At 48.9% G+C, this 27,817-nt stretch overlaps 1 protein-coding gene and 1 pseudogene across 2 annotated transcripts in view; one reads left to right on the top strand and one right to left on the bottom strand.

Annotated features, from left to right (window-relative positions):
- Window positions 1–377: 377 nt before the first annotated feature.
- LOC109396376 (40S ribosomal protein SA-like) lies at window positions 378–1,142 on the bottom strand (annotated as a pseudogene).
- A 1,960-nt stretch (window positions 1,143–3,102) lies between these two features.
- The window catches only part of IQSEC2 (IQ motif and Sec7 domain ArfGEF 2), a 77,644-nt gene continuing 52,929 nt past the window's right edge, over window positions 3,103–27,817 (top strand). For both annotated transcript variants that reach the window (XM_019668142.1, XM_019668141.1), the window contains exons 1-2: window positions 3,103–4,096; window positions 26,944–26,973. In XM_019668142.1, coding sequence (XP_019523687.1) covers window positions 3,390–4,096; window positions 26,944–26,973 — 737 coding nt within the window. In that variant the 5' untranslated portion in view covers window positions 3,103–3,389. The remainder of the gene's footprint in view (window positions 4,097–26,943; window positions 26,974–27,817) is intronic.

Below are 27,817 nucleotides of genomic sequence, written 5' to 3' on the forward strand. Positions count from 1 at the left end.
CTATCATGAATAGTGCTGCTATGAACATTAATGTACAAGTTTTTGTGTGGACATATGTTTCCAGTTCTTTTGGGTGTATATCTAGGAGTGGAATTCCTGGGTCAAATGGTAACTCTATGTTTAACATTTTGAGACACTTACAAACTGTTTTCCAAAGTGACTGTACCATTTTCTATTCCCACCAGCAATGAATGAGGGTTCCAATTTCTTCACATGCTCACCAATATTTCTCCTTGTCTGTCCTTTTTATTTTAGCTATTATAGTGGGTGTGAAGTGGTATCTCAGTGTGTGTGTGTGTGTGTGTTTTAAGAAATTGATGTTCATTTTTCAACTACCTTATTTCCATTTTCTGTTTAAAAGCCTGTGGAAGAACACCTTAAGACCACCCAGTAGTTGTTCCTACCCTTTCAGTGACCTTGGGTTGAGTAGCAGTAAATTAGGGAGCTGGAGAACTCCATTCATCCTGAAATTCCTCCTTGGTCACAGCCTTTTAAGCAGCGACCTGCTCTTCCTTTTCAATCTCTTCAGAATCTGTGTAGAAGTAGAGATCAGACATTAACTCCCATGATGTTCACAGGAGATGGTCCTGCACATGCACAGAACTTCCTGGGCCCACATCCACCACATCAGACCCACTGAGTGAGCTCCCTTGTTTTGCTTCCTTGATGGCAATGTCCATATGGCACAGAGGAAGATCTGTGTTACACAGAACAATGGTAGGCAGGTTAACATAAGATGCCTCGGTGAGAGACTGGTGGTCAGTCCTGGGATCGGTACCTACCCCAAGTCACAGCTCCCAAAAGGCTGCCTGGATCTGGTTAGTGAAGGTTCCAGGAAAGAAGTGGCCAGCAGTAGGAGTGGCCCCAGTGGCAGCAACAAACTTCAGCACAGCTCGTTGGCCAGTATTCCTGGACAATATGATATTGACATCAGCTGGGTTTTCAATGGCAACAAGGGCATGAGCCACCAGCAGAAGCTTCTCCGAGGTTCTCTTTATGATGTGGATACCATCAGTTTCCTTCTGTAGATGTTCTGTTTCCATTTGGAAATCAAGGTTGATGCCACCTAAGTGGGTTCCTACTGCAAGGAATTTAAGGACATCCTCCCCCTTCACCTGTAGGACAGCAAGGGCTCTGGACATTGTGAAAGTTTTCCTTTCAGTTATGACAGGAACCCAGAAAAACACCTTACGTATAGCACAGAACGCTCATTGTGATTTTGATCTTCATTTCCCAGATAACTAATTATGTTGAGCATCTTTTCACATGCTTACTGGTTGGTCATTTGTATATCTTTTTTGGAAAAATGTCTATTCCAATCTTTTGTCCGTTTTAAAAAATTGGGCTGTTGGGGCCGGCTGAGTGGCTCAATTGGTTAAGAGCGTGAGGTCTGAGCAACAGGATCGCCGGTTTGATTCCCACATGGGCCAGTGAGCTGCGCCCGAGCTGAGCTGCCGCTGAGCTGCCAACAGGTGGCAGGATGGCTTAGCTGGTGAGAGCACGTGCTCCTAACAACGAGGTTGCTAGGTCGACTCCTGCATGAGATGGTGGGCTACGCCCACCCACAACTAAGACTGAACACAGCACCTTGAGCTCAGTGGCCGTGACCTGCCATGGGCGGCCAGATGGCGACTGGACTTGGAGCTGAGCTAGCTGCGCCCTCCACAACTAAGATTGAAGGACAACAACTTGGCTGTTCCCCTTCCTCAATTCCCCAATAAAACCTTTAAAAATAATAATAGTAATATAAAAAATAAAATAAAATAAAATAATTGTGTTGTTTTTGTTATTGTTGTTGGCCTGTAAGAGTTCTTTACATATTCTGGATACAAAGCCCTTATCAGATGTGTCATTTGCACATATTTTCTCCCATTCTGTGGGCTGTCTTTTCTGTGCCAAATGTTTTTGCATGCTTTTTTTCCCAAGAACACACCTATGAGGTAAATGTTATTGATAGGAAATGGAAGTTTAGAGAGGAGAAGATGGAATTTAAATCTATTTTTGTCTGACTGTAAAACTCATGCTTTCTCCTCTACCCCAACCTGCTCACAAAGATGCATGAAGACATGTTTCTGGGTTTAAGAAGCTCAGTCTGGCAGAGGTCATAAAACAAGAACACAAATGAATGCATTGTAAAGCAGAGTTCCACTTGTCCCACAAATGTCACAAGAGAAGTGTAGAGGAAGTGCAGTAGGAGGTCAAGGGGAGAAAAAAGTGACCACTTCTGGCTGGGGAAATCAGGGTTGGCTTCAGTAAGGCGGCATTTAAGCCTTGAAGGATGGGTACAGTTTCACTCGACGGAGATAATGGACTGAATGGAGGAGAGCATTTCCAATGGAGAGGAGAAAATGAGAGCTGACAGAATAAACGGAGCTTTGATCCTAAGATTGGCTGTGATGGGGAGTCCCAGGGCTTTGGGGGATGGGAAATTCTGGGACTGCCTTGGTTGGAGGACCCAGGCACTGGCTAACCTGTGGGATCCTAGGGTTGGCTGGGATAGGGGATCTGGACACCAGCTTGGATGGAGAATTTAGGGGCTGACTGGAGTGGAGGATGACTGTGATGTTGTATGTGTTCTGGGGGTGGGGTGTCCAGGAGCTGCCTTGGATGTGGGGAGCTGAGGACTGGCTGGGTTGGAAGGACACGGGCTAGCTGGGATGGAGGGATGGTCCAGGGACTGGCTGGGATGAGAGATCCAGGGACTGCCTGTACTGAGGGCTGGATGGAGTGAGGTCCGAGGGTTGGATGGGATGGAGAATCTGACGCTTGGGATTGATAGACCCAAAGGGGTCAGGGAGCCCGTGGTATTCCTGGACCTGCGGGCTGCCTGGGATGGAGATTCCTGAGATGTCTTAGATGAAGATCTAGGGCCTTATGGACCCCGAGGACACTGGAAGGGACTGGGATGGAGGGCTTCGTTAGGCTGCATTAGGTGAGGACCCTGGGACCGGTGGAAGGGAGCGATCTCCTGTAGCCTGTGTTGGGGTTGGCCTGGGTGTCCCGGGGCGGTCCGGCTTCGCGTGTGGGAGGAGGCTGCAGGTGGGGCGCGCGAGGGCGGGCCGGGTGAACGAAGTGGGGGCCGGGGCGGTCCCGCGCGGCCGCGCTGCGCAGTGACTCCGCAGCGGGCGGAGCGCCGTGGGCCGCGTCCTCCCGAGCCGTGGCTGTGGCGGTGGCGGCGGCGGCAGCAGCGGTAGTCTCAGCTCCCGCTCCCCGTGCCACCGGCCCCAGCGCTGTCTCCCGGGCCCCCCCGGGCCCCCGGGCCCTCGAGCCCGGTGCGCGCCCTTGCGTCCCGCCGGCCCCCTCCCCCGGCTGGGTCCGGGGGAGGGTGGCGCCGTGAGCGAGCGGGGACCGGGCTCTCCTGCCCCTTCCCCTGCCCCTGGGCCGCCAGGATGGAGGCGGGGTCGGGGCCCCCGGGTGGCCCGGGATCCGAGAGCCCCAACCGGGCGGTGGAGTACCTGCTGGAGCTGAACAACATCATCGAGAGCCAGCAGCAGCTGCTGGAGACCCAGCGGCGGCGCATTGAGGAGCTGGAGGGCCAGCTGGACCAGCTCACCCAGGAGAACCGCGATCTAAGGGAGGAGAGCCAGCTGCACCGCGGGGAGCTGCACCGGGACCCCCACGGCGCGCGGGACAGCCCAGGCCGTGAGAGCCAGTACCAGAACCTGCGCGACACCCAGTTCCACCACCGCGAGCTGCGGGAGAGCCAGTTCCACCAGGCGACGCGGGACGTGGGCTACCCGAACCGGGACGGCGCCTACCAGAACCGGGAGGCGGTGTATCGGGACAAGGAGCGGGACGCCTCCTATCCGCTCCAGGACACTACCGGTTACCCAGCCCGCGAGCGCGACGTGGCCCAGTGCCACCTGCACCACGAGAACCCAGCCCTGGGTCGCGAACGGGGCGGGCGGGAGGCCGGGCCAGCACACCCTGGCCGCGACAAGGAAGCCAGCTATTCAGCAGCGGTGGGCGTGGGGTCCCGGCCACCGCGGGAGCGGGGACAGCTGAGCCGTGGCGCATCCAGGAGCTCCAGTCCTGGGGCCGGCGGCGGCCACAGCACCAGTACCAGCACCAGCCCGGCCACAACCCTCCAGAGAAAGTAAGGAACCTGTGTTTGTACCACGGCCCCCCATCCCCGCCCCTTCCCCTTTAGTTCCTTCTCCAACTTGTCTGGCCAGTAAAGTAGGAAGCCGGTGCCTGATTCCGTGTCCTCCTCTTCTGTCCCAACCTGGCAGGAGAAGCGGGGGCCACCTCATGCAGCCACAGACTGGGTTGGCCGGAGGAGAGCAGGCGTCTTTTCTTTTTGACCGGGGCCAGTGAGGGCCTAGAGCAGTCATCACCCCCTTCACTTCTATACCCCCTAGCTGCATCCTTGCCAGAGGATAGCTTCCTATTTATTTATTTATTTTGGATGTGTTTAGTGTCTGCGATGGTGTCAACTCAGAGGCCCAAGGAAAAGAAACCCCTCCTTTTTTTTTTTTTGCCTGTTGGGGGTCTCCTCTGCAGGTCCTGAGTGCAGGCCTGATCTTGTCTCCTCTGGCGGCTTCAGCTCCATCCTTTCCGAGAGGCAGGTGGGGACCAGAATGGCTGCTGGAGACTGAGACATCCATCTGAGGGGAACTGCAGCACATCCTGGCTGGGGGAGCAAAGATGGGGGAGCAAAAATGGAGGCCTGGCTCTTAGCTAGTTCATCAGAGACCACCCCCTCTCCACCCTCAAGAAAAACACCACCCAATTAAAGAGTGTACCAGGAAGGGAAACCTACAGAGCTTCCCTCTTGTTGGATCAATGCCAGTTTCTGTGCTGGGGTCTGTGTGTCTGCCTATTTGGGACGCCTTGGCACTATTTCTTGGGTTGGTGGGACATGAGCTGAGTCCACTTCTTTCATGCAGATACCACAGTGAGCTGGTTGGGATAAATGTCAGGCTGGGAGAGTCAAGGGCATGCAGGCTCACAGGGCTGCCCTAAAGGCTCCCCGATTTCTCTTCTGCTGGATTAGAAAGAACACTGAACTGGGAGTTAGGAGACCCAGGTTCCCCTTCCAGCTCTGCTGCAGATTGGCTTTGTGACCTTGACTCAGTCCCTTCCTCTCTCCAGCCATCAGTTCCCCTATATCTTTTTCAAAGGCAAGGTCTGCCTTGAATTCTCTTTAAGAGCCCCTCCAGCTTACATTTGATGGTTCTGTGACTAATCCAGCCACACTACAGAGCAAGTCTGAAGTCCTCTAGCGAATGGACAGCCTTCCCCCTCCTCTCACTGCTCAGCTGGTCCTACCATGTGCCACAACCAGTGGAGTGTCTCTTGGAGGCTGGGCTGGGGGTGGGGAAGCCTTCTGCCTCAGGAAATCTGCTGGGAGACAGCTCTCTGCAACTCCCCCGTGGTGAGGCAGCAGGCTGGGGTGCTGGGTTGAGATGGCTGGGCCCCAGGAGCAGCAGCTGCAGATCAAGGGCCTGGCTGGGCTCCACTGCAGTGCACCCTCAGCTGAGTTTTGGTGTGGACCGCCCCAGAGTAGTCTGGGGGCAAGGGAGATGGGCTCTCCTGCCCAGGCGGGGCTGCTGGGAGCCCGCCCATTCCTGGAGGACTGACTGCATGCAGCTTGGGGCCTCACACTGGGGGAAGGGTCTGGATCAACCAAGCATGGTCTTAGTTTCCTTTCAGGAGAGGACCATGGTAGGGTGAGGACAGAGGGAGACTGGATGGACATTGTGGTCCCCAAGCCTGGCTGCAGACTTTTCTAGAGTAGTCAGGCCTATGACAAAGGAGGCAGCCTCATTATGTGTGGCTCCAGGGAGCAGAACCAGGAGCAATGGGAAAATTTGGGATAAATCAGGAAGAACTTTCCAACCTGGACACCTGGTGATGCAGTGGGGTGCCTCAAGAGATGGGGGTGGGGGCTAGCTGGATGTGTCCAGCAGATACCCGGTGGGGGTAGGGGAGAGCTGGAGAAAGCACAGTTCCTGAATTGGGTGTAAAGCCCAATGGAATGACCTGGGCCTTCCCCAATTCCAGGATTCCATGACGCTCAGATTCTCCATCCTGCAGATGTGGGTCTGCAATCTCTTGGCTGGCTGGCAGCCCATTTGCTCTTTAGCTCTGTGCTTCTGCCATCCACGCAGGCCTGCCTCTTGATGCTTTCGTCGTCTTGTGCACCCTCCAGGCTGTTTGTTGGATTTCCTGGCTTCACATCTCCTACTGGATTAATAAGGGGTTTAGATAGTACTTTGAATTTCTTCTAACCACATATTAAATATTTGCACATCCATCATTTCCTCTTTTGGTCCTCACAACAGGCCCTGTGCAATGAGCATTAGCAATTCCATTTTAGAGATGAGGAAACTGAGGCTCCAAGGTAAAGGAACCTTGCTCAAGGTTATGCTGCTAGTTCCTACTGGAGCTAGGACTAGAACTCAAGTCCACCTGGCTCTGAGGCCTGTTCTTTTCCACTAGAGCCTTCCATCCCACAGGAGTCTCTTGGCGTCAGGACCTAGCTGGGTCACCACCAACTAGGAGAGGCCAGGAGAGCCTTAGGTAACTAGAGGATTTGAGCAGGAGGAGATGACTCTGGGATGAGTGGGAGAGTTGACGGGGGAAGGAAACAGGCCGTGTCTCCTTTCCACTCTCCCTCCCCACCAGACTTCAGGAGGGCCTGTTGATGCAGTAGCCATTGCTGCCACCACAGCAGCTGCAAGCGACCTCCCTGCCAGGCCTGTTCTGGGTTTGTAGAGTGAGTGAGAAGGCTGCTGCTGGAAGCCAGGGCAGGCAGGGTGGGAGTTTAGCAGCAGAGGCTGCAGCATTAGCAGAGGATAGGCACTGCTGGTACATATAGGCTGGGAGCTCCTGGCCCCCAGGCTCCCTCTGGTGGACAAAGAGGAAAAAGAGGGGCCTCGGCCCAGCTGCTGCTTGTTGCGGGCCCCCTCTGCCTAGCTAGGCCCTAGGGTCTTATGTAGAGTCCAAGGACCCTGTGCATCTGTCACCACAATCCACATTTTACAGCCGAAGCAACTGACGGTTCAGAGAAGTGAAGCAACACAGCAGAAGTCACACTACCTATAAGACAGACTCCCAATCCTGTGAACTTTCCCTCTACTGCAGTTGATAGCAGCTGTCATGTCCACCCCCACCCATGTCATCACCCTAGGAGTTCCACATCCTCCCGCACTCTCTCTTCTGGACAGGTTCCCAGTTGCCAGTATGCCTTTTGCTGTGCCCTGGGTCTGGCCTTTCTAGTGCAGCAGAGAGCTGGATGAGGCACAATCTCCTTTTGGCCTCTGGTACGCTATATGTGAGGGTTTTGCTTGTGTGTTTGTTTTTTAGTAGCTACTGGTCACTACCAATGATCAGGCCTTTTCCCCTGGAATTGTTGCCCCCTTCGGATGACTAGAAAAGAGCCCTGCTTTCAATGTTGATCTTGGCCTGGCCCCCCTTGCCAGTCAGGCAGCTGGAGTGATTTACAGGCACACTGGGGGCCACTGCTGGGCTGCTCCACGCTGGAGAGAGCTGCACTCCCCGTGCTTTGTGCATAGGCCCAGCTCCGGCTCTGCTGTAGGCGGTGGTGGGCTGAAGCTGGTTTGGTGATAACTCTCCATTCTCTGCCCCCACCCCCTGCCCACCCCACAAGCTGGCTCACATTGGGGAATAGCAACCAGAGGACCGGCTTGGTATTCTTGACAGCCAGGGCAATGTCTGGTCTACCACACAGCTGTCTCCCACATGTGGTGGGGTGTCAGAGTGCTCCCCGCAGGGGCTGAGGGCACTGGGAGGGAGGAAGTGAGCCCCGGGGAGGGGCCCTGGGGAAGTCAGTCTCATGTGGGGTCTTGAGTGCTTTTCCCAGGGGGGTCTCTCCTTCTCAAGAGAAAAAAACATTTTATCTTCCCCCCCAACACACACACTGTGTTGGGAGCATTATGTTTGTGTGGGAGGAAATAATAATGTTGAGTTGAATGAGAATTACAGGAGTCTTGCTTCTCTGTCTAGATCTGGGGCAAGAATGGGGTTGTTGTCATCCACAAACATTTCTTAGCTGTGTGCACACAGCAGGGGGGGCCACCAGCTGAGTCAACACCATGGCCTCTGTGCTTGAGACCTTCCCGACCCCAGGCCTCCAGGCTGGTCCCCCATCACTATGGTGCCCAGGACAAAATGTGTAGCGAAAGTGGTGAGGAGTGGAGGTCCTCAGAGGAGGGAGAGATCAGGGCAGGCCAGGCTACTGGTTGAGGACCCAGACGGAGGGGCTTTGAAGAGAGTGGGTGTCTCCTGGTGTCCAGGGGAGGGGGAGGGGGAAGGTTGGACCCAGGCTTGTCCTCTGCTGCTCCTCCTCCTGTCCCACCCCTGCCTGCTGTGGCCTCTGGATTTGCTGGGAGCACAGTTAAGGCCTGGAGCATGGAGTGGGGACCACGCATGTGCTGAATGAGTCTCCGCCTTCTGCATGCCAGGTGCCACCCTATGTAGCTTTATGTAACAAGAGCTAACATTTTTCCCCTGCATTTACTGTGTGCGAAGCACGGTTTGTTCTAAGTGCTTTCCATATATGAATTCAATCTTCACCTGAATCATTTGATGTAATATTGTTATTAAATCCATTTTATAGATGAGGAAACCAAGGCCCAGAAAAGCTGGATAACTTACCTAAGGTCACTCTGCGAGTAAGTGGGAGAACTGAGGAGCTAGAAGGAGCCCAAGTGGTGGGGCTCCAGAGTCCTCCTGCAGTGTCCTTACCCATCAGGCAATACTGCCTCTTATCTCATTTGTATAGTCCCTGCCAGGTGGATGTTAGTATTATTCTCATCTTTCAGACAAGGTAACGAGGATCAGAGAGGTGTGCTTACCTACCTGAGGTTACACAACTGCATGAGGCCCAGAACCCTCTGGCTCCTGAGCCTGTGGTACACCGTTGTCTCCTGCAGGCAGGTGTGGTGTAAAGCCATAAAGACACTCCAGGCAGGGCTCCGGGCTTCCCCCAGCAGAGCTCCCGGGACCACTGACGGAGTCAGGCTCCCTCACACGATTGCCTCCTGGATTTCTGCCATAGTCTCCTAATAGATGCCCCTCCTGCTCTTGCTTAGCCAAGCCTCTGATGAAGTGCAGCCAGACCAAGCTTTCTGCAAGGCTCCAATGGTTTCATTCTCTCTTTGGCCTGCAGGAGCATGTTCAAACTCCTCCACCAGCCATGCACGGTCCTTTAGGGTCTGCCCCCAACTTCTCTCTCTCCTCTCATCTTTTTACAGTCCCCTTCGCACAGACGGTGTTCCAGCCAGACTGGCCTGTGTGCCCCATTGTTAGCCTACTCTGCCTTCTGATAGACTCTGTGTCTTTGCTCATGCTGCCCCCTTCTCCTGGGCTGCTTCATCCAGTTCCCAGGCTCAGCTCTGCTGTGACCTCACCCATGTTTGTTCGCTGGTCACTCCTGGTGCTTGGTCTATCCCTGATCCCTGAAATGAGAACTTAGCCCCCTTTTATACCTTGATGGTTATTTGTTTACATCTTGTGTCCTCTCTACTAGATTGAGAGCCCCTTCAAATTGCAATATAACTGACCTGTACTTGAGTGCATGTTGTGTCAGGCCCTATGCTAAGTGCTGTGGGCATGAGTGAAGGAGCTAGAAGCTTGGGAACATAGCACAGCACATAGTAGCTGCTCAATAAACGTGGAGTAGACAAATGGATGTCAGATTAAGTCATGGTGCACTAATGATCACAGGTGCCTAAGTTTTTCTTCATTCCAGGACTCCTGTAGAGAGAGATGACTCAACTTCAGAATTCCCTTGCCTCCTGTGTGGCTTTTATTTCATGCTCCCTGGAGCTGTTTGGCCTCTGCTGTCTGTGCTCCCCACACTCACTAGTCTCCCATTTCATAGACTGTCAGGGTAGCAGAGATAGACAAGGCTTTAGAGACATTTAGGCCACCCTGCTCACAGTTACCTCTTCCTCCCGTGGTATGGCCATGTCATACCATGGTCTTGACCCTCAATGCGAGATATTCTGTTCTGAAAGGAGCAAAGAGGCCTGCATAGGACCTCTGTGCCGTCCGTCAAATCCAGTGAAAAGTTACTTATTTACCCATGAAATCTTTATTAGGCTCAAACCCTGGGCCGGACACAGTGTCTAGGAGTCAGAATAAGAAGCACCCCCTCTGGTTTAGTCCCTGCTGTAATTCCTGGCAGAATAATAAACACCGGTCACAGGGAGAATGACGGATAAGTGACTTATTTCTTCCTTTGAGGTAACTCATTTAGGGCAAGATCATTTGCCAGTCACTCTCACTTCCTCATGGCACTGGGTCTCTCTCCAAGCATCCATGTTGAAAGCATGTTGAAAGAGCACGGGGACACCGGTTCTCAAGCACGTAGGAGTTGAAGCTCTCTGGGAGCTTCGCGTTTGGAGGAAGTGTAGTGCTGGGGAAGGACTCGGTGTGACTCTAGGCAAATCACTTAACTTTCAGGGCCTCGGTTTTCTCAAATAGTAAACGGGGATAAAACTATGTTTTCTGATGTGTAAGATTCATGTCGCCCTCCACAAAACTGCATCAGAAAATTTCCTGGTTGCCTAGCATTACCGGTACATCAAGCTTCCAATCAGGATGGCAAACTGAGGGGCAAGGAGGAAAAGTAATATCTGAGGCTGCCCTGCCCCCTAGAGGTGGAGCCTAGCAACCAAAACAACCAAAGCAAGCCAAGATCGCATCACAGCCTTTTCAAAACAAAGATGACAAGCCAGAGAGCTACGTGGCCCCTAAGGGTAATTCCTCTCGCATTTTAGAAAGAAATCTATTACAGTTCACCCGATATGTACCTTTTCAGTATTATCAAATGCATTTCTTTGTAGCTTTGTGATTTTTATGCCTTCTTAAAGGGATAATATGATTGCATATCTGGGCCTTTGAGTTCCTCCTACTGGATTCCAGAATGCAGTATACTGAATAAAACCAGTATTTTTCTCTAGATAACCACCTTAGAACTATTGTCATTATATCTGTAATAAAAAGTACCTCATTTCTTTTTTCCCCAATTTTCCCTGTAAAACTGTACATAGCTGATATGCTAGCCAATTCATAAATAACCCATCTAATGGTGATTGTTGTGAGAATTAAATAGGATGACTCATATGAAGTGTTCAGCACATAGTGTGTGTTTACTCAGTTATAGGCATTTTTATTATTAATAATAACTTTGTAAAACTATGTGCTGTGGAAGGGCAGGAGTGGGGAGCCATGTGGGAGCTTTCCACATTTCTGAGAGGTCAGTCTAGTGAATGTAATGTGCCCAGGATGTGGCATGACTTGTGCTATTGTAGGAAGGAAGTTCCGTGGTGAATATTATACAGTTCCTGGCTTCAGGGTGCTCACAGTTGGGTGGAGAAGATGGTTGTGGAAACAGATGATTGCAATGCGATGTCCTATGTGCTATGCCAGAGGGGAGCTAGGGAGCCATGGGTACCCAAAGGAGGGACATCTACCCTGACTGTCAGGGAGGGCTTCCTGGAGGAGGTGATGCCTGAACTAGGCTTGGAGGATGAGTAGGAGTTAGCTATGTGAAGAAGGATGGGCATGTGGGTGGGAATTAAAAAGGAGATGAAGTCAGAGGGGACAGCGTGAGCAAAAGTACAGAGGCATGGAAGCAGCAGGGGAGGAGAAGGGGAGGAGCACTTTTATCAGGTCAGTACAAACTAGAGCACAAACAGGGAGTCACGGAGTGTCTGGAGAAGAGTCTGAAGAGTTGGCCAGCCCAGATCATAAGGATACTTGACTAGCAGGATAAGGAGATTTATCCTGTTGGAAATTGGAAGGCAACATAGGGTTTTAAGCTGAGAGAAGTAGAGTATGGGGCAACCTGTTGAAGGAGAGATCTGCTAGGGGGCAGTTTGGAAGACAGATTGGAGGGCATCCAGTGAGGAGGCTGGTGTGACAGTCTAGGTAAGAGATGGTAAGACCTGAGCTTAGGCAGTGGGAGTAGAGATCATCTATTAGGGAGAAGGCAGTGACAACACAATGACAAGTGCTATGACAGAGGTGAGTGCAGCCTGCTGTGGGAGCTCAGATGAGCGGCTGCCATTCATGACCAGTAGGCTTTTTAATAATACCAGCATAAAAGTCAAGAAACCTTGAGCTGGAAGGACCTTTAAGAATCATCCAGCTCAGTCTATTCATTTTATAGGTGAGAAGGCTGAGGCCAAGAGAGAGAAAGGACTTTTATAAGGCCACTCAACATGTGAGCAGAGGAGCTCTGATTAGAAGAGCCACTCTCATATGAATTCCATATTTAAAGCATCGTTTGTTAAATGTGCTATATTGTGCCTTGAAATCCTGTGACAGTTGCAGGGATCATTATCTTTGTGTCCTACAGCTGAGAAAACCGAGGCTCAAGGAGGCTGGGTGACTTGTCAGGGAGGAAGTGATGAAGAGGAGACACCACCTAAATAAAGGGTCTCTTGCTGCAATAGCGGACAAACCCTATGCCCTGGTTCAGCCCCTCGGAAATCAGATCTGCTAGATTCATGGCTGGCATCTATGGTCTTCTTTCCTCCACCAAGGCCCCGCCTCCTTTCTGCCTTAGAGGTCCTCATTTCATGTAACTGACGCAGCTCAGAGGTATCTTCTGGCCTGATGGCCAGGCCTGTCATCCTTTCTTGGTTTTCATTGAAGAGGGTAGGCCTGTGTCTGTCACCACCGTGTCCCCATTGCCTTGGGCAGGGTATCTCCAGTCTGGGTGCCTTCGTTTTGAGACCCCATGGTATGATACATAAAGAATGAGCTTTGGAGACAGACAGACCTAAGTTTGAATCTAGGCTCTGCCCCAACCCACTGGATGACCTCAGCTAGGTCATTTTACCTTCGCTGAGCCTTATTTCCTCATCTGTAAAATGAGATGACAATGCCCAGTTCTCAAGATTAACCACAATCATTTGGACGGCACTCCCTGATACTTGTGGGTGCTCGATAAAGAGTTATTTCTGGGAGAAGAAAACCGATGAAATAATCCATGACCATGCCAAAACATATGCTCTTATACTCATTTCATAATCATATTACTGGGGATTCTTCAGTTTTCATAGGAGGTAGCTCATCCAAATATTGAAATAGCGTATCATTAAAATAAGACAAAGTTGTAAAAAGCAAAGCAAAGCCAAGCAAACAAAAACAATCATCTCCTTTGTCTTCATGAAATCTCCCAGGGACAATGACTTGAACAATTCAGTGCTTGGCAAAGATTCGCTTCCCCTGAAAACTGGTATGTTTCCTCCTTCCTAGTATGAGGCTGTTATGGCTCACTGTAGCTTGCTTTCTGCCTCAGCTGCCAGTTAATCTGAAGTCCGGCTCTAGCATCTTTGTTGATCTCTTTTTCTGAGTTCTTGTTTTCTAGTTCAATTCTTAATCTTTCCTCATCTGTGTTATTGGAGCAAGCCACCTCAAATCCTTTGTGACTCAGGCAGGTATAAATAACTAATGGGTGTAAATAGTTGAATGAATGGAAGCCTGGAGACGCTGGACTGGTGATGGTAGGGTTTGAAGAGGACCAAAGGGTGGTGCAGGCTGAGGCAGCTGAGACGGCTCCATCTGCATGGATGACTGTGGTTCTATGAAGAGTTGAGGGTTTAGGGAGGAGTCGGTCCTTCACTTGCCTGTCTTGTTCCTGCTCTAAAAAGAAGCATGGATTGGAGAAGAGGACCTATGTCACCTCTCCCTAGAATCATTAACCTCCCCCTTTTGTGTGTACCATGTGGGAGACTGAGGTCCAAAGAAAGAGGGGGGACTTGTTTTTGTTTTTTTGTTCTTTTTTTAAGCTGAGCCATCCTGCTACCTGTTGGCAGCTCAGCGGCTGCTCAGCTCGGGCTGGACTCGAACTGCTGTTGCTCAGAGCTCAAACTCTTGAGCGAGCTCTTAACCAACTGAGCCACTCGGCCGGCCCCGAGGGGGGACTCCTTTTTAAAGTTAAATCAAAGCAGTACATTTACACAATTTTTAAAAGGCAAATAGTACACAAGGATGTATATAGTAAAAAGCCAACATCTGTCTGTCCCCCACTTCCCAGCCCCAAGAAGGACCACTTTTACCGTTTAGGTTTTCTGGTGGTAACTTCCTATCTCTAAATAACATGTTTCAATGGTTATTTCTTCACTTATCAACTTTAAACATTATCTGTTGACTTCCTTCTGTTATGTATGACAAGCAAGAATTTAGCTTATTTATAACACTTGACTCTTTCTCCCCCTCGCCCAAACTTTGATAATTATATTACCATTTTGGTTCCTCTATTAGTTACCTTTGTAACTTTATTAAAGTACTGTTCTAAACTGTGATTTCTCACTCCATCAATTTTTCACAGCATCTCTTGACCACTCAGTTTGTAAGACATAGTTACTGGTGCCCCATCCTTCTCTCCATCTCCCCTCTACCTTCCTACCTTCCACTTTTCTGTGTTTGGTACTTTTGCATCCAGCCAGGTCAGTTACATTTGCATCCTGTTCTGTAATGATAATTAGGTCTCCGGTGCTTTATGTGTACCAATTGATTTTAAAAGTTGACTCCCAGTACATTGTGTTTATATGATGATGACTATGTTAATATTATTCATTGCAGGGCCAAATAATGTACTGTAATTGCACCTCACTTCCCACAGGTCCACTGTCACGGCCTCTGTACTTCCAGGAAAATGTTCCTAGCATCAAAATCAAATGAGTTTTCCTTTCTTTATGCTCTACGAATTGCTCAAAATCACACCGCTTTTTATTTTGTTTCATATTTGGACCAGGGTTTTCTTTCTGCCTCTCCCCCTCCCTCCCTTCTTTCCCTCTTATTTGCCGGCTGTTGTGTGTAGTTCCTTGAAACCATGCGATAATCATAACACATCTTCTGGGGACATTTTGGAGATTTCTAGGAGAGGGACTTTTTTAAACTTCTTACTGAAATATAATATGCAGACAGAAAAGTGCTCATATCACAAGTGAATAGCTTGGTCAATTTTTACAAGCCAAACACTCCTTATGTAACCAGCACTGAGCTCAAGGTCTGTTTGTCATTCACCCCACCCGGTACTCAGTGAGCCCTTGCCATTGGATGCACTTTGTGTTTTCTTACATAATTTCTTTGATGGTTTCTGCCCCTTCATTTTCTCTTTCTGGAATGTCTGTTAGTTGGATGTTGAACTTCCTGGATTGATCCCCTAGGCCGCTTACCTTTTTTCTCATATGTTCCATTTTAGAGTTTAGGAATACATTAATAGAAGGCGTGACTGAGACGTCTGTCTATCCAGGCTGGCTTGTTCACTCACTGGCTTTATTTTAGGTTCATCGCCAAGGAACTGCCTATTATAATGGGTGCCTTCCAAATGCCAGAGTGAAATTATTTGGGGGGCACCAACATGTCACTAGGTGTCTTCATTCATCCCAGGTAATTTAATTTCTTTAGCCAAAAGCCCTCTGCTATTTTGCCTTGGGATGAATGCCAGGCAACTTGTGTTCTGGGTTTTTCAGCCCCTGACCACTCCTACCCTCTCTTACACCTACCATCTCCAAGTCTGGAATCTCTCTGGGCCTCTGGTGGCCCGACTGGCCCCTTCCCCACAACCTCCTGAGTGGTGTCCCTCGCTCTCCTGCCCCTGTGAACACTCTTCTCTTTGTTTCTTGCTTCCAGAAATTAGTCGAAATTTCTCACCTGTTGCTATCACCCTCTCGCATCCTCTTCACTATTATGAGTTCATATTTTATTCCTTCACCTTCGTGTTAGTGGGGGTCCTGGGAGAGAGGGAAGATATAAACATTTACGTTCTTGAAGTCCAAACTAAGGCTAAATCTACTTTTGTTTTCTCAATCCAGATTGAGAATGGAAATGACTAGTAAAGCCCCCAATACCCAACCCCGGATGGCCTCATTAGGCACGTGTTGCCTCTGGCGCCAGCCCTGTCATGAGCTTTCCTGTGGCAGCTTCTAGAGCACCCCTTTTCCTCAACCTCTGTCATCTAGACCATGCAGTCAAGAGAGCCCTCAGCCGAAGACCTGGAGACCTGCGTTCTGACCCCTGCGCTGCCGGCGCTTCCCTCTGGCTGTCTGGGCCAGCCCTCCACTTCTCAGGAGGCCCTTGATGTGACTCAGGAGGGCCTGGGTCTGCTGGGAGCTGTGCTTTGATAGGGCTTGGGTGGGTGTTCGGCCTCCTTGTCTTAGGCAGTGGGGAGCACATGGTCAAGAGATGGGCCCCAAGTTCCCAGGAGGGGGCTTTGAGGCTGAGCTGAGGTTTCTGCAACAGCAGGCTGCTTTAGCTGCGCCCCCTTCCACCCACTCTCTTTCCCATCATGGCTGAACTGCCATCCCTCTGCCTCCAGCAGAGGGAGGCAAGAAGGGAGGGCTGGAGAGCCAGTTCCATTTCCCTTCACTTCCCTTGCCTTCCCTTCCCTTCCCTGCCTCCCCTCCCCTCCCCTCCCCTCCCCTCCTCTCCCNTGATCACTTGGGGAGGTCTGGAAAGTGTATCTCCACCTAAGGGTGTACTGCATATTCTCTGCCTCCTCCCCTCCTCCCTCCCTCCCTCCCTCCCTCTCTCTCTCTCTCCCTCTCTCTCTCTCTGCCATAGTGCTGAGCTGATCTGGGCTGCAATACTCGTGCCAAACCTCACCTTCCCTTTCTGGTGCTCCCCGCTTCCATCCTTGAATGGTTATCTCTTTCAGAAGCACTCCCTGAATGCTCGTGGTGTGGGGGGCCTTGGACTTCTAAGGGAGGGAGAGAGGCCAAGCTCACGGGCTGGTATGGGGATGAAGTGCCACTTAGCTCTGGCATGACAGAAGGAAGCTGCAGCTGTAGCAGTTAAAAGTATTGGTTTGGAGTCAGACAAACCCAGACTTGAATTTCAGCTGCTCTGCTTATTAAATGTGCAACTCCAGGTAAATCACATTGCTCCTCAGCCTCAGTTTTCACATCTATACAATGAGAAGAATAATAACTACCTTGCACAGCTGTTATGAAGATAACACAAGTCTCGGATCATTGTAGGTGTTTAATAAATAGTCACTTTATTCTTTTTGGGTTATTAGAAGGCAGAATATGCTAAGGACCAAATAAAACCTGCTTTACTGATTGAAAGGAGAGGGAGGTTAGAGAACATAGCATTTGACCTCATCACTCCTTCAGCTGAGCCCCCTCTGGGGCTCCCCAGCAATTATAGGATGAAGTTCACACTCTCGCCTGGTGTTTAAGGCTCTCTTTGTTGTAGTCGCTGACCGTCTTTCTTTTCTTTAAAATAAAAATGTAAAGTGATACTTGCTTCTTTGTTTCCTGAACAAGAAATAGAAAAAGTGATAGACAAGTATTTCCTTTGAAGTATGCAGCAGTCGTCATCATCACCATCCTTACCATCCCAGAACTTGTCCAGTGAGCAGTGGTAACAAGGACTATAGGAAGAGTAATCAGCAGCAAAAAGATAACCGGCAGCCAGAACCACCATGGCCTTCATTTTGCCTCCCCACCACCACCTTGGCCTTGATGTTGTGTGGATCCATTGCTGAAAGCGTTTACATTATCCAACGAGCTTTTAATTTGTCCTGTGGTTCATCTAGTTGTTCTTCTATTTTAATAGCCTTTAAAAGATTTTCTTGCGTGTCACCATTACCTCATCTACTTGACTTCTATCTCTGCTTATTTGTCATTTGTAGGTCTGATTCTCGGCTCAAATGGGCCCCTTAGAGAGGGGTCTTTCTCTCTACCTGAATTATCTTTCCAAGGTTTTTACTTTCGCCTTTCACATGGTCATGATTTAGGTGGCACTTGAACTTGGGAGGCACCTTTGCCTCTCTCCTAGTGCTTTTCTACTTGCTGGCCATCACAAGTAGGTCTTCACACCGTTTGTGGTCTAGGAAAGCTCTTGTGTGGGCCTTTGGGTCAGACCACAGACCCACTCAGCTTTCTAACACCTTTATTCCCTTCCTGACCTTGCACTCAAGTTGTACTGAACTGTCTAGGGTTCTCTAAGCATGGCAGACTTCTTTTTTTTTTTTTAAGATTTTTATTGGGGAATTGGGGGGATGGGAACAGCACTGGGGAATTGGGGGAAGGGGAACAGAAAAGTTGCTGTTGTTTTGTTCTTCAGTCTAGTTGTGGAGGACGTTGCTTCACTGGCCCAAGTTGGCACCATCATTGCGCTCTTCCCGGGCGAGGCAGATCAGTCGCCGGCTTCTGGACGGCCGCTCACTGCGGCTGCTGGCTACATACAGTAGCCCATGGCAACCCACTGCAGCAGGGGCTGCAGCCTATGCCGTCGCTGGCAACTCAGGGCAGCCCAGCTCCAGGTTGAGCTGTTGTTCAGCATCTTAGCTGTAGAGGGCAGTGTCACTGGCCCTCATATGTGGGATCCGAACCGGGGCCCTCTGGCGTCCCAAGCCAGTTCTTAACCATCGCGCCACTCGGCCAGCCCATGGCAGACTTCTTTATGCTTCCATGCCTGTGTCCCAGCTGTTCTTCTGGCCAAGAATGCCTTTTTACCCCTGTCTAAGTGGCAGATATCTACTTTACTGTTGAAGAACATCTTAACACTCCCACTGTTCCAGGCACTTGGAAATGGTGAACAAAACAGACAGAACCTCTGCCCTGCAGAGCAGACATTCTAGTGTGTGAATGGGGGAAGCAGGGACAGAAAATAAACAAACAATAAGATATGGAATGTGTCAAACAGTGGTAAGTGCTATGGAGAAAAATAAGGGTGGGCAGGCGGATGGGACATGCTGAGGCCCAGTCAGCTCCACCATTGCCAGTATTCACATGACCATTATTAAGCAGCCTTTTCTCATTTAAGCAGTTTCCAATGTTATTACATATTCATTAAAACCATAATCCTTCCAACAACTTTATCAGGTTAGTGATATTATTATCTCTGTTATGTTGATGAGCAACCTATGCCTTAGAGATTTAAATCACATAGTTAGGAGGAGCAGAGCTGGGATTTAAACCTAGGCCTGCCTGATCCAAAGCCTGTGCTCACAACCACTAAGACATTGTGCCCCCAGCAAGCCTTACAACAACTCTCTGCAGTTGGAATTATCAAACATATTTTATACTTGGGGAAGCAGGTTCAGAGAGGGAAATGGACTCATCCATGGTTGCACAGCAAATAAATGGATTTGCACCCAGATCTGTCCAATGCCCAAGGTTAGGCCCTTCTACAAACCCTGAGGCCTAGGAGGGACCTATGGATTTGCCTGCCTCTGTATTTGTGAGACCCAGACAATGTACCAGTTGAGGCCCTTGGCTCTTCTCCCTTCTCTCCCCACCTGTGGTTCATATGGAACTTTAAGATGTGTATGGACAGCCCAGCCCACATTCCAGCCCCGTCTATTTCCCCACCCTCTTGGCCACCCGTTGGGCCTAGCAGATGGACCTGGATAATAAGACCACACAATTCCTGCAAATAAGCTCAAGAACTATGGGCGGAGAATTCTGGGGTTCTGGGTACCTGGAATGCAGCCTGGAAGAGAGAGGGCCAAAGATATGGATGGGCATATTCCCTTGGCCCCACAAACCCTTTCCCTCATAGATAGGGGCCTCTAAAGTGTGGGGCCCAGTGTAGGGGCCTCTGTTCCCTAATACAACCTATGATGCTGTGATTTATCATAGGCCAGGCTTCATGAGCCTTCTACTTTGGTTTGCTGAGCTAGGTCCTGCTTTGCAGTGAGGGGTGCAGTGTTCCATGGGCCTGGGCCTTCAGGGTCTCTGGCCAGTGAAGAACAGAGCCTTCCTAGCAAGCGTCGCTGGATGTGCACACAGGCCCTTAGGTCCCTTTCACAGTGTTTTGTTCATAGCACTCTCAGGATACTTATCTTCCTTTCTTAGGAGCTTTTTAAAAAAATTATACATTTAGTGCATTCTTCCATTAGGAAATTTAGAAAAACTTGGAAAAGTGGAGGATAAAGATATTACCCATCATTACCACACACAGAGGCAGCCACTCTGAACATTTGGTGTATTTCCCTTGTTCTCTGCATATAGCTGAAATGATGCAGCACATGTGATTTTTTTTCCTTGCTTTTTCTGTTTGAGCATTTCCTCATGTCACTGCATAGTCTTCATAAGGATAATTTTTAATGGCATCATTTTCAATGGCAAGGATATACCATAATGTACTTAATGATTCTTAAATGTAGGGTGTAGAAGCTGGGCCCATTTTTCACAGGTTTAAATCATGCTGCAGTGGACATCCTTGCACATACAGCTTTTAGGGAACTTAACAACTTTTAGGGAACTGGCCTCGTGCAGGAACAATTCCCCTTAGCTTATTTCCCTTTCTAGATGGTCCCCTCTGGCTGGTCTGATTCATTCTTATAGCCACTCATTCATTCATTCATTCATTCATTCATTCCATTACCGTGTATGTACTCTAATTCTGTGGACCAGACCCTGAACTGAGGGCCTGGACATGACTAAGACACAGCCCCAGCTGCCAGGATCTCCCAGTCTGCAGGGAGAGTCAGGCGTGGAAATGGACACTTTCAGAACAGTTGGATCAGGCCTGTGATAGAGGCAAGAAAAGGACCTGTGGGAGAACAGAGGACCAGATCCTCATCTAGCCTCAGGACATTAAGACAAGCTTCCTGAAGAAGGTCTTGCCTAAATGAGTCACGAGGATGAATAGGAGTTGGCTGGAATAAGAAGGGGAACGTGCTGTTAAACACAACAAATTGAGTAAACTTATTTATCTCTGTTTCTTCCCCAAATCCCACTGAAACATGAGTAAGAGAACAAACAAGGTAAAACACTTAAGGTCAGGGATGCTGATCAGAAGTATATTGTTCCATCCAGAGAGCCCCATAAATGCTAAGGATTCAGAGGTGCTATGAAGGCAGGAGGCGGGGTGAGGTGTAGAACTGAAAACAGGGAGAATATTGAAAGTCTGTTAACAGACCCTCAGCCGCTCTCCAACCACATCTAGTCAGGGACTCCCCCTGCCATGCCCCCCAGGCCCATCTCTGCAGATTCTTTGTAGAAATTGAAGTTAAGGGGCTCTAGGCTTGGGGATACCAGGCACAATAGAGGATGGGGTGAAACAGGGCTACAAGCAAAGGGATCTGCATCCTAAAACAGTGGGACCCCAACTCCTTTCACTCCCCTACTTCTAAGACACCAAAGTCAGGGCCACATGAGAGAGCAAAGGATTATTCTCTGGGGAAACTGAAAGGCCCCAGAAAAAGACCTCCAAAAGATGACATTTGGGAGACTTCCAACAAAAGAACAGGCTTGCAGCTCCATAACTGTAGTGAAGCCCACCACCTGGCAAGCACCACCTACACACAGAGCTTCCCATCAGCTTGTTAGTGTCATAGGGAACTGATCACCAAGGGTCACCAGCCAAAGACCCTTAAAAATAGGTGTATTTCATTTTATGTAAATTAAACCTCAGTAAAACTGACATTTAAAAACAAAACCCAAGCCTTAGGTAGCCAGAGATGATCAGATAGTACATGGGTATTTGAGGAAGACCATCAACCTGTGAGAAGGACCAAAAAAGCAAGCAAGCAAGCAAGCAAACATAAGAAACGAACATCGAAGAACAAGGGTAATGAAGGGAGGAGAAGAAACCTGGAAGATTAAAGATAGTGAGAGCCAAAATAAAGATTTCAGCAGGAGGGTTGGAAAATAAAATGTGAGGAAATGTTCTAGGAAACAGGATAACAAGACAAAGAGATGGACAACAGAAGGTGAGAAAATTGGAGGATCAGTTGAGGAACTCCAACATCCAACAATAGGAGCTCCAGAAATAGAGAAGGGAGGAAACAGCAGGAAGGCAATGATCAAAGACATAGCACAAGAACATGTCCCAGAACCAAAGGAATGAAAATCCCATTGAATAACCAGCAAAATAAATGATAAAAAGACCCATATCAAGGTATGCCCATGTGAAATACCAGAGATAAAGGGACGATCCTAAAAGCTTCCAGAGAAAAACCATGTCATATACAAAGGATCAAGAAAAAGAATGACATTGGACTTCTCAACAGTAACACTGGAAGCTAGGAGACAATGGAGCAGTGTTCTCAAAATTCTGAGGGGGCATAATTTGCAACCTAGAAGTCTATACTCAGTTGATATTAATCAAAGGTGAGGGCATAATAAAGGCATTCTCAGGCATGTAATATCTAAAGATTTTATGTCCCATGCCTCCTTTCTCAGGAAGCACTGGAGAGAGCGCTCCAGTAAAATGCAGACATAAACTCAGAAAAAAGGCCAAAGAATCTAGGAAACAGAAAATCCAACACAGAATCCCAGGGTGGTGGGGAAGGGAGAAGACCTTAGGGCAACCTTGTGCAGGCCTAGAGAGCAACCAGTGTGAATTGTAGCAGGAACGGATGTCCCAAAGGAAAAAAAAATCTGATGGGTTACCTGATATGTGAAAACATTGAGGGGAGAATTGCACTTGTGACAGAGTTGTGGGAGAATTGATCATATATATGAAGAAAACCAAGCAAGCAAAATAACAACAACAACAATAATAATAATAGTAATCAACACCAGGGAAAAGAAAAAGTTGTATGGAAAAGGAAATGTAACTATACCGTATGATATGACTTACCCACAGTTAGTATTGAGGCAGTCATATAACGTAAACCATATATAATATATAATATATAATGTAAACTAAATATTGATTTAACCAAAGCTTTGTGATATGACTACAGTGGTAGGATGAGAGGAAGGGACATGTGCAACTTCATGAAAACAGGGCTGGAGGTGGAAGTGTGTGTAAGAGAGCTGTATCCTCTCCCTGCACAGTAGGAATTCTGTGCAGAATCCATAAAACTACACAAATAAATCAAGTAATAGAAGTATTAGTGTGTTCTTTAGAAATGAGGAAGTAAATATCCGAAAAGGCAGTTAAAAGACTTGAAAACGGTTTGTCTCTAAGAGTGGGAGTTGGGGGCAGGGGGACGGGTAGAGTGGGGAATTTGTGTTTTTTGTTATAATCCTTCCAGTACGGTGTATTACTTTGGTAAAAAATAAAATAAAAAAAACACACACACAAAAATTTCAAGCGGATAGCAATATGAGCATATACTTTGGAAATATGAGTGTGAACTCAGAAAAAAATAACAAAGAGTTGACAAAGAGACTATTATTTTTGTTAAGATGCTTTTCTAATTTGGCTTTTTAAACTATTTCACCTATCACTTTAATAAAATTAAAAATATTTTTAAAAGCATAAATAGGGGCAAGAGTGTTCCAGGTAGCAAATACCAGATGTGCTAAAAACAAAACCAAACAAACAAAAAGTAGATGGAAGGGCAGGGTGAGATTTAGACCTTTGGAGAGGTTGGGCTTGACCAGCAGGAAGGTTGGTGGGGAAATTACTGAATGATGGAGGCAGAACTATGTCAAGTGGTTTGCACTTTAGAGATGTTCCTTTGGCAGCCAGTATGAGAAGGGAGTTGTCCACTGAAGAGACTTACTGTAAGGCAAAGTGATGTTTGGGAGATGAGGTGCCTGGCTGCCCCGGGTCTGGTTCACAGCTTTTGGAGAGATCTGCATGATTCCTGGGTCAGGGTACCCACCTGTTTCTCCTCAGGATGCTTCTGGGAGGTGCCCTGTTCACAGTTGCCCTTCAAGTCTCCGTTAAAAAATCTGCTTCCATTGATGTCCAGTCTCCTTTCTGTTGGACACCTGATGTTTTAGAGACGTTACTCAAATCCTGGCTTGAGGGCCAGTCTGATTCTTTCAGGTAACTCTGCGTATCTTGTTTCTGATGTGTTTTATGTTTATTAGTTTAGCTCTCAGAGGACAACCTTGTTTATCTAATTCCAGGTTCTGGGTGAGAGGTACCTTATAGTTTCCCCAGGTACTGTTTATATATAGATTGCTTAGAGCATTAAAACCAGAGGCTGGGAATCCAGTCAGGAGATGAGGGCAGAAACCCCAACATGGCTACTTGAGGCCCTACGTTCTTTTCAGTTATTCTCTCCTGTTGTCGCCATAAGTTCCCAAAAGGTTCAGGAACTTTTGATATTTTGCCATTTATTCTCCCCCATCTGCTGATTGCTCTTTGTACCTGGGAACAGCAACATCAAAATCCTTGGTCGGATTACATGCCTGAGTTTTTGGTTCAGCAAATATGGCCACTATACTCATAGGCTTCAATACATTCCTATTTAGTGACATCACTCCTGAGGATGAGAATTGGCATAACTGAGCCTTTGAGAAGCCTGTGGTCCTAAGTGGCATTTATTTCATTAAGAGAAGGCTGTGGGAATAGCAGGAGAAATCCCCTCTCAAGACGTGGACTGACAAAGTAAGGCCTGCTACCCTGAGTCTTTGCTTCCTCATGTAGACAGCTGGACCCAGTTGATAAAAGAGAAACTTTGGGATTCTGAAGAAACTAAATGTTTTAGGGCCTGAAGACTGTTTGGAGCTCAACTAATGTAGCCTCATTGTTTTATAGGTGAGGAACCAAGGTCCAGAGAGCAATGACTTGTCCAAGTCTACGCTGCCAGTTAGGGAATGAGCCATAATAGAACTCAGTATTCTTTCTACCAGTCTGTGCTGTCCCCTAAAAGAATGGCAGCCCAGCTACCTGGTGGATTGACCACTGGGCAGGGCTTGATGATTATTATTTATACATAATTAATAATATACTAAATGCATAAGGGGCTGCAGACCCCTGAGGTGGCTGCATCACCACATTGAAGGTCATATGATGCCGTATACCCCCAAACTAGTAAGAATCAGTCTGCAGTGAGGAGAACTGGCTAATTCACTCTGCATCATGGCTCGGAGTTCTTTCGCTCCCTGCAGTTGCCATCTTGAGGACTGTAACGTCATCTAGAAATGCTCTTGGAGCAGAAGTACACATCTGGTAACCTCTGAGAAGAAAGGATCCTGCCGAGGAAGGGTCTGTCTTGACACTGGGGACCAGCATAAGGAAAGTCACCTTAACCGTGCACAAGTGCCCAGCACTGAGCTACTAGTACAGTGGAGCCTGGTGGTAAGAGCACGAGCTTTGGGGTTCACACCGAGCTCCCCTTACATGTGTGACATGGGGAAATCATTTCAACTTCTCTGAGTCTCAGTTTCATCATCTTAAAATTCGATAGGGAATTCCCACTTTGCAGGATCAAAGGAGATACTGTACAAAAAGAGCCTAGTAGGTGCTTAGTGATTGTTCACGTGACGATGGAGATAAGGATATATGTCACTCTGAAGTAGATTGGGGCAGAGGCCAGCCCACGAGCTTCTTGAGGGTTTGTATTCCTGGGTCGGGGCCTGGGATACAGTAGACTGCACAAGTGTGTGCTGGGCTTTGGGGGTGAGGTGGCAAGGAGGCCAGCCTGCCTGGAGCAGAGGGTTAATGTTTGGGAGAAAGGCTGAGGGCCTTGGCCTCCATGCTGTCAGTAGCCAGGGAGTCACTGAAGTTAGGCCCCTCTGTCCTGGTACGTGTGAATAATTGGGCCAGGCTTCAGAAGCAATCTTGTTGCTGCAGAGTCAGATAGAAAGTGTTAATAAATGTGAAAAGGTGCTCTGTGACCCAGGTCCTCCGTCCTTTAGGGGGCTGCGAAGGGTAAAGTTTGGAACCACTGCTGTTGGCTGAGCGTGTACCATGTGCCAAGCACTGTGCTAGGCTGAACCTTATAGCACCCCCTCCTCCACCAAGGGGAGGAATTGTCATTATCCCGTCCCCATTTTACAAGTGACAAAGCTGAGGGTGGACAGAAAGGAGTGCCTTGCCCAGGATTATGTGGTTAGTAAGGAGCAGAACTGGAAGTACTGTACTCAACCACGGTCTGAGCTCCAGCACCCTGATGCTTGCCTGCCCCACCTCACTGGTGGGTGCTCCATTCACTCTTCCAACAAATACTCTCTTCTGAGGTCCACCACCCTCCCTGTGTGTCCCTCTCTCATTTTGCACCCTGCATAGATGACACTTCCCTCACTTAAGGTCGCATCATGGTTCTCTCACTTGAGGACAAAGCCTGCAATGTGTTCATCTCTGTCCCCTCTGCAGTCAGTTATGGCCGGGGACTGTGGGTAAAGATATAGAAAGACGGCGGGGGATGAGGAAGGCAATTCCTGCACTCTCCCGCTTCTTCCAAGTTCCCTGGTCCTTCTGCCTGCCTTTCCCCACCCCCAACGCACCAGCTCCATTGTCCTTCCTAACTCCCCTGGCCTGTGTGTCTGTGCATGCACGTGCACACAGACACACACCTCTTCAGGAGGAGCAGCACAGGGGAGTAGTGCAGATTTCACTCATTCCCTCGGCTCCCTCAAAGCTGTCCCCTACTCCATTCTCTTTTGTCGCCCTTCCTTTGCCTCACAGTGAAGAAGGCAGACCAATGTAGTAAAAAGGAGCTCAGCAGCTGACTCACTCACCCTCTCTGCCTCATTCTCTTCATCTGGAAAATAAGCAGGTTGGACCAGGCAATTGGCAAAGCCTTTTCTATGTTGTTAATAATACCTGGCATTTGTCTGCTGGGCTCCAAAGGGCTTAATCATCCCAACAGCCCTCTGAGAATTGGCCTCATGTTACAAGTGGGGAGACTGAGGTTCAGATTCTGAGAGAAGTGACTTGCCCAGGTCCTAGGGCTGGTAAGTGGCAGAGCCGTTATCTGAGGCTCCGTCTGTCTGTGTTCAAAGTTTGGGCTTTGCTCCTGCCCACAGCTGCAGGCTGCCTCTGAGCCACTCCAAGGAAGGCCTTACTCCTCACCATGACCCATCTGGCCCACACGCTCGTTTCCTGGCACCTCTGTGATCTCACCTCCGACAGCTCTTCCCCTCACTCACTCCATCCCAGCCACACTGTCCTCTTTCCTGTCCCAACAATTGACCAGACCCTTTGCCATCTCACGGCACTTGCACTGGCTCTTCATTCTGCAAGGAATACCCTACCCCTCACTTTCATGACGTGTGTCAGGCCTCAAGGCCACTACATAGGGCAGCGAGAGAAGAAGAAGAGAAAGCATATGCTAACTGTTGATTTTTTTTTCTCTTTCCCTTTCAGATCTGATGGTGAGAATTCCAGAACAGTCAGGTCAGTACTTCCTTTCTTTAGTATTAGTTGGGAGACGGGGCAGGGACTGAGGTGGGGACCTCTGGTTTGTTACTTCAGGATCCATAGGCAGGGGATGGGGACCAACTCCAGAGCTGGTTTTGTCCCGTTGGTATTAGGGGTGGGTATGGAGTAGGGTGGGAGGGCTGGAGTGAATGTGGCAAGCATGGGGGAGGGGGTTGAAACTGTTCCTCAGTCTTTCTGATCCTAACTGACTCCAGTGCTGGGCTGAACCCTGGAGGGGCTCATGGGAGCTGCCCAGATGGGAAAGCCGACCTGCAGACAGGTCAGCTCTGGCCCTGGGACCTTCTCCACCTTCTCCTCCCAGGAGACGTGGAGCTTCCCTGGTCTGGCTTTTGTGCTCCACCCTGAACTGCACTAGCCCTGAGGAGTGGGATTTGGATGGACTTTTGATGTGATACAGTCTACATATTAGAAATATAATTATGGTGACAGGTGCACTTTTTTTTTCTTTGCATGCTTGGTGAAAAAAAAAAAGGTTTACAAGTTTGAGTAAGTTTTCAGGGTATGATCAGTTTGCCACTTGAGGAGGCAGGAGTAAAACTGGGTTAGAGACAAGAGCTATTTGTGCATTGCCCAGGCCTTAACCTACCAGAGGCTTCGTGAAGACACAATGTCAAGTATAGGGACTAAGTGGGGATGATGAGGATCTCAGAGTATGGCCCATCAGCCTTAGTGTCCAGGCCAGGGGTGATGGGATGGGCCTCCGAGATGAGATGGGCCCAGGCAACAGAGGCATCGGATGAATGCACTCTGTCTCAGCCAGGCTAGCAACTAGCATATACAAAGGGTGCCCAAAAAATGT

This window comes from Hipposideros armiger, unplaced genomic scaffold (genome assembly GCF_001890085.2).
Source record: "Hipposideros armiger isolate ML-2016 unplaced genomic scaffold, ASM189008v1 scaffold_518, whole genome shotgun sequence".
NCBI lineage: Eukaryota > Metazoa > Chordata > Mammalia > Chiroptera > Hipposideridae > Hipposideros > Hipposideros armiger.